The 7,975-nt window shown below is 39.2% G+C and overlaps 1 protein-coding gene across 3 annotated transcripts in view; it reads right to left on the reverse strand.

The window, feature by feature from the left end:
* Positions 1 to 2,937: 2,937 nt before the first annotated feature.
* The window catches only part of LOC119268137 (YTH domain-containing protein ECT1-like), a 5,379-nt gene continuing 341 nt past the window's right edge, over positions 2,938 to 7,975 (reverse strand). Inside the window, exons 2-8 of one of the 3 annotated variants that reach the window (XM_037549663.1) lie at positions 7,759 to 7,933; positions 6,602 to 6,740; positions 6,441 to 6,514; positions 5,865 to 6,365; positions 4,349 to 4,846; positions 4,045 to 4,257; positions 2,938 to 3,872 (exon numbers count right to left, since the gene is read on the reverse strand). In XM_037549663.1, coding sequence (XP_037405560.1) covers positions 3,171 to 3,872; positions 4,045 to 4,257; positions 4,349 to 4,846; positions 5,865 to 6,365; positions 6,441 to 6,514; positions 6,602 to 6,683 — 2,070 coding nt within the window. In that variant the 5' untranslated portion in view covers positions 6,684 to 6,740; positions 7,759 to 7,933 and the 3' untranslated portion in view covers positions 2,938 to 3,170. The remainder of the gene's footprint in view (positions 3,873 to 4,044; positions 4,258 to 4,348; positions 4,847 to 5,864; positions 6,366 to 6,440; positions 6,515 to 6,601; positions 6,741 to 7,758; positions 7,934 to 7,975) is intronic. The other 2 variants (XM_037549664.1, XM_037549662.1) reach the window with 2 other exon arrangements.

The following is a 7,975-nucleotide window of genomic DNA, read 5'->3' on the forward strand; positions in this document are numbered from 1 at the left end:
ACACACACCTATATTTACGAGAGAGCCCCCCCCCCTCCACGCGCGTGCGCGCGAACACACAAGCCCTTTATTCCAGGGCGTCCACTATGTAGCTCTAGTTCTTGTTTAGACTTGTTCTAGACTAGACCTAACTTTGGTTTTCTCTTGTCCACATAATAGAGAAGCCTCGTAAGGCTCTCTTCTTTCTCCTCTAGCTCGTACGTGTGCAATTCATAGAGAGGTCGTACTACCAAGCTTCGGTTCGATGGATCATTCGTGAACCATTCAAGGGACTTCATCAGCAATCTACTCCAACTTTCTTCCACTGCAACTCGTAGTTGGTAACGATCCAAACCTCTATATGCATCTTAATAGTGTTCCTGAAGTTCGATCTATATGATGAATATATTTTTTCTATTATGTTTCCCAACATCATATTATACTCCTTTTTTCCTTTATATATTTACAGGTTCTCATCGGGGTTTTTAATGAGGTATAATATCAACACAAGATCATATGTCATACTTTTTGTTTTTCCCATTGAGATTTTTAAGGAAATATATACAATATATGTATTGTCCCTTTTTTATTGTTCTCTTATTGTTTTAAAAGGCTACGATTGCTATTGTATATTTTCTCCTTATTTGTCCACTGGTCTCACATTTTTCCCACAGGATTTTTAAAGGAATCTTTATCAAGATGAAGTCTGCTGACAAGACCAAGCAGTGATTAGGGGGGGAGTGCTTGGATTAATTAATGTGTTATTTGTAGGAACCGTCAGCAGTTGTCTTGGGGCAATAGTCACGACGGTTGCGCCCATCTCTATATGCCTATTAAGAATCGTCCTTGGCACTGTATAAACAGGGTACTCTCATCAATAAAGATTAAAAAATCGACAAAGAATAAAGATTAACTACTCTCATTACATCTCTGTTTAGAGGTAAATACACCCGAAGTCATAGAACTTGCACGCGATGGTCAGTTTGGTGCACAAACTTGTAAAATACACGTTTTCGGTCATCAAACTTGTACAAGCGTTCATATACGATCACATTTCATGTACACGGACGTATCCATGGGCTATGTGGCATTCCAGTGTGGCCAGGCCCATTGTCATCCGCTGTAGCATGTAGATCTGCAGAGAAGCCTTTGGCTTTTTTATTTTCGTATTAAGCCCCTAAAAATAAAATGAATAAACAAGCGATGTGGGGTCTTGAAGCTGCAACGTGCCCTAGTAGTCATACGTGGACAACCACCAGACTACTGATCATTCATGTCTATGTAGCATGACTAATTTCTGTATCATATAAACATTGATTGGAAATAATTTTTACAAGAAATGAAACACTGAAAAAATGAGCACCGTGGCTCGACCATGTGACCTTGTGCTCAAGGTTAACTAACATTACCACTGACAACACAACACGTCCAGATGTAAGAAAACAATTTATATTCTTGTGTTTGTAACATTCAAAAAATATTTATGTGTTACAAAAAAGGTACGCGGCATTTTAAAAAGTTTCAAAAACTTGTATTTGGAAAAATGTTAATCAACACAACACGTCCATATTAACATTTTTTCAAATACAAGTTTTGAAACTTATGTGTATTGAAACATATACTCCATGTGATACATATATCTTTTGATGTTTTAAATACTCCAGTATACATCTATGTTTTGATACACATATATTTTAAATACTCCAGTATACATCTATGTTTGGAGTATTTAAAAAATATATGCTTAATACTTTTTAAGTGTATGATTGGCATTTTTTTCAAATACGAGTTTTGAAAAGTTTTGAAACTTTTTTCAACTATGTTTTTAACATTTTCGGATGGTACGAAACATTTTAAAGCTACACAAACTGTTTTATACATTGTATAGGCATTTAAAAAATGTCATGACCAGTTTTTTTGGAATGCATGAACATTTTTAAAATGCAACGTATCATTTTTAATTACACAAATGTGGTTTACAATGTTTATTTTTTTTAAATGTCGCACACCTTTTTTTGTAACACATAAACATTTATTAAATATCACAAACACAATAATATAATTTTTTTTCTTACATAGAACAAGAAGGAATAACAACATGAAAAATATTTATCCCATTTGATATGTTGTGTTGTCGAAGCCCGGTGGTAATCTTAGTTAACGTTGACCACGAGGTCACATAGTCGAGCCATGGTGCTCCTTTTTTTGGGATTACATTTCTTGCAAAATTGATTTTTCGGCCGTGTTTATATGATATAAAAACTATTCGTGCTATCTAGACATGAATGGTCATTGGTTTGGTGGTTGTTAACCCAAGCTTAGTAGGGGCACGTCCCTAGTTTGTAACCGAACCATCTCTTATTTTTCCATTTTATTTTAGGGGCTTTATACGTAAATAAAAAATCATTTTATTTTAGGGGCTTAATAAGTTAAAAAAATAGGTGCATAATACGTAAATAAAGAAAAAGCCTACAGATCTACCATTCGTGGTGGGCTTACAGTGAGCCCTGGCCATGTTGGCATGCCACATAGGCCACGGATACGTCTGCGTACATGAAATGTGACCGTATATGAAAGTTTGCGCAAGTTTGATGACCAGAAACACGTATTTTACAACTTTGTGCACCAAACTGACCGTCACGTGCAAGTTCTATGACTCCTGGTGTATTTACCTCTTCTGTTTACTATTTGCATCGATCGAGTCTCTCGTTTTCAACTTCAAACAGTGACGAGTGAAACTCGCTGGCGCCTACTGCTTCTACGAGCGGGCGGCGCTGCGAGCCAATCCACCGTCTCTTCTCAGGGATGGGAGCGCAGCGGAAGCATGAGGGGCTGGCCCGAACAGCCACGGGCAGGCGCATCGTACACTATGAAGGGGGCCGATCAAGAGCTCACGCGGGGCAGGCGACACCAAAGCATCACCCATTCATAACAACAATTCAGTCAAGCGGGCCGGAATAAAAAGCGAATGCAGATTCCCCGTTTACTTTCATCTTCATTCTTTTTTAATTTTAAAGAGAATTACATCTTGTACTGTCCTTCCATGTTCCATCCTTCCTTTCCAAAATAAAACAACTGTTCTCTTGACCAGGAAACTAGAATGTAAGTAGTCTTTTCTTTTTCATCGCCCTTAAAGCTGGAATAACAACTGGAGCAGGACCAGGAAGAGAAACGCAAAAAGGTAGCCCCCACTAAGCAACAGATTTGTTGACCCGGATTGGCAACGAGCCAATGGTCACAACATCAACCAAGGGACTCTTATCTTCAGCCTTCCTTGTCTTGGAACTGATTGTAAGAGAACCAACTTTCGCAACAATTGAATCATCTTCAGGTGCCTCCAATCTGACAATTGCCGAGCTAATATTAACTCCGTTCTCACGCAATTTTGACGATCCATGTCCAGCACCATCAGGATTCGGTTTAGGGTTTTCCACCTTCTTCCAGTATTGTTGCTTCCCATCCATGCTCATTTTCAAGGTTGAAGTTTGTGGCTGGCTAGTTGAAGATCTAGGCGCTTTTTCATTATCCTGCTTGCCATAAAAACGGTTTTCTTGATGCCCATTTTCTTTCCCAGCCTCACTACCAACTTGTTTTTCAACAGCATCCTGTTGTTTGATGCCATTACAATCATGTGGCTTCTCTGACATGTTCTGTATCTCCAATGTTCTGTCTATCAGCACACCACCAAATTTTGGCATCTGAAGATCTGAGGCATCGCTCTTACGCTGTGAGACAGGCACAAAATCTGGAGCATTGTGACTCAACTTGGACCATCTGCACTGCTTAATTCTTGCTTCATCTTCCTCGTATCTCATAAAATCGTCAAATAGGCACTCCTTCACTTTGATATCCTTCAAGATCTTGAGCACAGATATTCCAGGAACATATGGGACCTGCATTTGAAGCTTGGATCATGATCACGAGGTTGAAAGCAGACACTACATGTATGCTCAGAACTAGACCACGGAAAAAGAATGCAATGTGAAGACACTTCACCACACGGAAACTAGTATTCACTTGATATTCCATGGATCAAAACTGGCTTCCCACAAATGGAATGCTTACCTCTTGGGTATCTCTGCTGTGTGTGACAGGCTTATTTTCATTATTCTGAAGCAAGATATTCTGCAAAGTATAGTTAGGTACGTCTTTGATTATATGCCATCTTACAGGAAAGCAACCAGTCCATTTATCCTGGCACCAGAAGTCCATGTCCTTATGAAAATCGACAGGACCAACCATCTCGGCCAAGCCACAAAAGTGCCCGCTACCATTCACCTGATGAACCACAAGTCACATTTAATAATTGAATTTTAAGGACAAACCATATTTTAAGAAAATGGAAGTTGGACAAGTTGGAACTGCTTACAGAAAAGAACAGAAAAACTGGACACTTTGTAGAATTCCGCTTAGCTATTCGGTCAGCATCCCTATATGCGCAATCCAGCTTGCTATTTCCACTGGAGGAACTAGACCATACACCATACTTAATTGATTTGTGGATATCCGCCTCACCAATTGACTTGATAACGAAGAACTTTGCATAGGGATTGTCCACTCGGAGGTCATTACCGTTGTATTGGTCAGGTCTTATAATGATTGTCCCATCTGAGTTCCCAACAATCAGCCTTGACGTGTAGGATTTTGCAACTATGGCTGGTGACCTTTGGCCGCTATGTTTCTCCGCATTACTAGAGCCATGTGCCTTTAGTTGACCACGCGACTTCGAAGTAGGCTGAAATTTCTCAGCTGAAGCCCACTTCTGAGGATCAGATCCGACACACGCAAAACAATCATTTCCAGATAATTTTGCCTTTGGTGAATGCTTGGCAGCAGCCATTGGACTGTCAAGCACATTTGTAGGTGCCTAATCATAAGAATAATATTTCTCAGCTCAAGATAGGAACAAACTTACAGCATGAGAAAAGAAATAATCGACTTCTGTATCAACAGTAAGAAGCAGAAAGTGTTTTGATGACTACAGAACTTTTACATGTAGTGGAGAAAATATAGAAGCTATTATGCTGAAAGATGTTGTACAGAATATAAAACAAACTACTCTATTGTAGTTGACCCAACAGTACTCTATGGTAGTTGACCCAACAGATAACATCAATAACTAGCAATCTTCCATTAACAATTATCTCTGTCCTAGAGAAGAGGACGAGAGCTGGCAAGGTGGCTAGTAACACAACAAATACACGTGTTGGAGAAATAAAATCAGCCTCACATTCAATGTTACTTCTACAATATGCATGCCTTGCAACGTTGAAAAGTTACCAACCCAAAAGAACATCAAAAAGAAGGAACCTTGACGACTGGGAGGGCCATATAGTAGTGGAATTTATTTGTGAAGATATATTAAGACGTGGTGGGAACAATTGCCCATTCACATCAGAGCATCATCAACTACTGGTACCCCAAAAGCTTCAACGGCATTACAGGCTTACTGTTCTGAGTTTTTCTTAGGCATGCTACTTTCATATTTAAGGGTTCATACACAAGAAATTAAGAGGAAATGATGGATCCTATAGTAGCTTCAACTCAACAAACAGTTCAGAGGATGTTACTTACTCGCTTCGTTCTGATGAATAAGGTGTATTTCATTTTGTTAAGACAAGACTTTTGAGCAAGAATTACTCTTCTAATATTTGATTTATGTGACACAAAATCACCATCATAACAAAGTACTTCTAAATACAAACCTAGTGACACAAATTTCATGTCATATAACCTTGTATTTATGTAGCCATTATTGGTCAAATGCATGTCTTAACGAAACAAAACACGCCTTACTTCTAGGAATGGAGGTAGCAAATGCTAAACAGCAGGCCTCACAAAAAGAGAACAATGAGAGCAAATCCCAGAAGAACATGTGCGCCTACCTGTGGGGTATGAAGAGGTTTAACAGGCACCATGGACCCATTTCCCAGCTCTTGCTTCATTGGAAGTGAGTTATGCAACTGAACAATTGGCATCATTGAGTGATTCTGAAACTGCTTTGAAGAGACAATTGTTGATTGTACAGGCGGATTCACGACAACATCATTTTTCGGGGCAACAAGAGCCATCGAAGGTAACACATGATTTGTGGATGTTACAGCATAAGCTGGCATGCTTGGAATGAATGCAACACTAGATGGGTGGAGAGATGTGGCAGTGATTCCTAGGACACTATCTACTGCATAAGGAAGAACAGATGGAATGTAATAAGATGAGGGAACTACTTGGCATGTAGGGTCAGCATCAGGGACATATTCTTGTGGCAGATAAGATCCATCAACTATGTAACCAGGATCCATAGGGTAAGGGCTGTAGGAAGGATGAACTGATCCATTGTCAGGGGTAGCATAGTAAACACACTGTGTGCCGTCAGTCTGGAAAGCCTGTGAGAGCAACATGTGAGAAATGTTCGAAGGTAAAAAGAACAGGTACTGAAGAAATTTTGCTGTTACACTAACCGGAAAATAAACATCTTGAGCATCATACCCTAGAGAGTTCTGATGGTTATACCAATCCATAGGTGATCCAACTTCTGTATTTAAAAGGACTATGTATTATAATCTGATAGCGCAGGGAAGTAAAAATACCATCAACTGCATGGTGCAAATTAATATTTTACCTGCATAACCATATGTATAGGAATTTACAGCAGTTGGAACATATACATTTTGTCCATACAATAATTCAGGGGCCATTTCCATCTCCGTACAATCGACAGCTTTGAAGGAAACGCCCCGCGTTATACTGTAGTGACTTGGCTGGAATGAGCAACAGAAAGCATGTTACACAAAATTTAACAACATGCATCACACAGATAAAAAGATAACTGAAGGTGGCAACACAAAAGAGCATAGCAAGATGAACTCCAAAAGGTTGAGTACAAAAAGCTGGCATAAAAATAAGTAAACAAGTATGTGTTGCAAGAAGATATAGTACAATAATTTACAAACATGGGAAGGAATATCAAAGGCAATTGTTATGATTAAAATTACAGTTTTGCTAAAGCACATCTAGATGTGCCATAAGTATTGCACATCTAAGTCCTATGTCATTGATCTTGCGTTGAGATTCGTGTGGATATTTTTCTTTTTCTTTTTTCTTTTCCTCTTTATACTTGATTCACTCACTTAGATGTGCAATAACTAGAGCACATCTAGATGTGCCCTAGACACACCCTTAAAATTATGAGAAATGAAAAGTAGTGACTTAGATATTACTAGGAGTAACATATTTATGTGCAGAAACTCTCAGCACAATTTATTGAGCATAGCTAACAGGTTAGATGATATGTTCACTGAGTCAGAGCTTATCCTAAGTTGGTTAGGCTGGAGGGTCAAATCTAATAAAGTCCTTCACACATAACAAATTCAAAAAAATCACAACATGTAGTTACCCATCTTCCTGCCTTAGTTGAATAAGAATATTAGACTAGTGTGTCCCAGATTACACCAATCCCCATTCTCACACCTACAATCATCAAAATACTATGCGAACATGCCTAATTTTGATCAGCTCAGGAACACTATCATCATTCTGTACAATTTGATGCGTGCATAACGATGTAGACTTTGTTGTGTACAGATGAAAAGGTGCAATTGACGGTACATAACCAAAAAATCAAATCGAAGTTTGTGTCGGCCTAATTTTAATAGGCAACGAAAACAGCAGAGACCAATTTTTACGCAAGTTAATCGCCAAAATTACCGATTACACCCCTATAGTAAATCGAAGCAACAAAGGCTCAAACAGATGCAATACCATGATCAAACATGTTACCTTCGATAACAAAAAAAAACGCGAAACTTCACCAACAAGGAAAACCTAGATCCAAAACCGATCCGCCCACAAAACCAAAACCAGATATCGGCACATGACACCGAACCTAATTCACCGGCCCGGCCCATGGCAAATAGATCCACACCTCCGCCATCCCGAGAGGAACCGGCGTCGCCTACGGCCAGCGAGGAGGATGCAGACATGAATCAGATGGTTG

The sequence above is a fragment of the Triticum dicoccoides genome, chromosome 3A, assembly GCF_002162155.2.
Source record: "Triticum dicoccoides isolate Atlit2015 ecotype Zavitan chromosome 3A, WEW_v2.0, whole genome shotgun sequence".
NCBI classification, from domain to species: Eukaryota; Viridiplantae; Streptophyta; class Magnoliopsida; order Poales; family Poaceae; genus Triticum; species Triticum dicoccoides.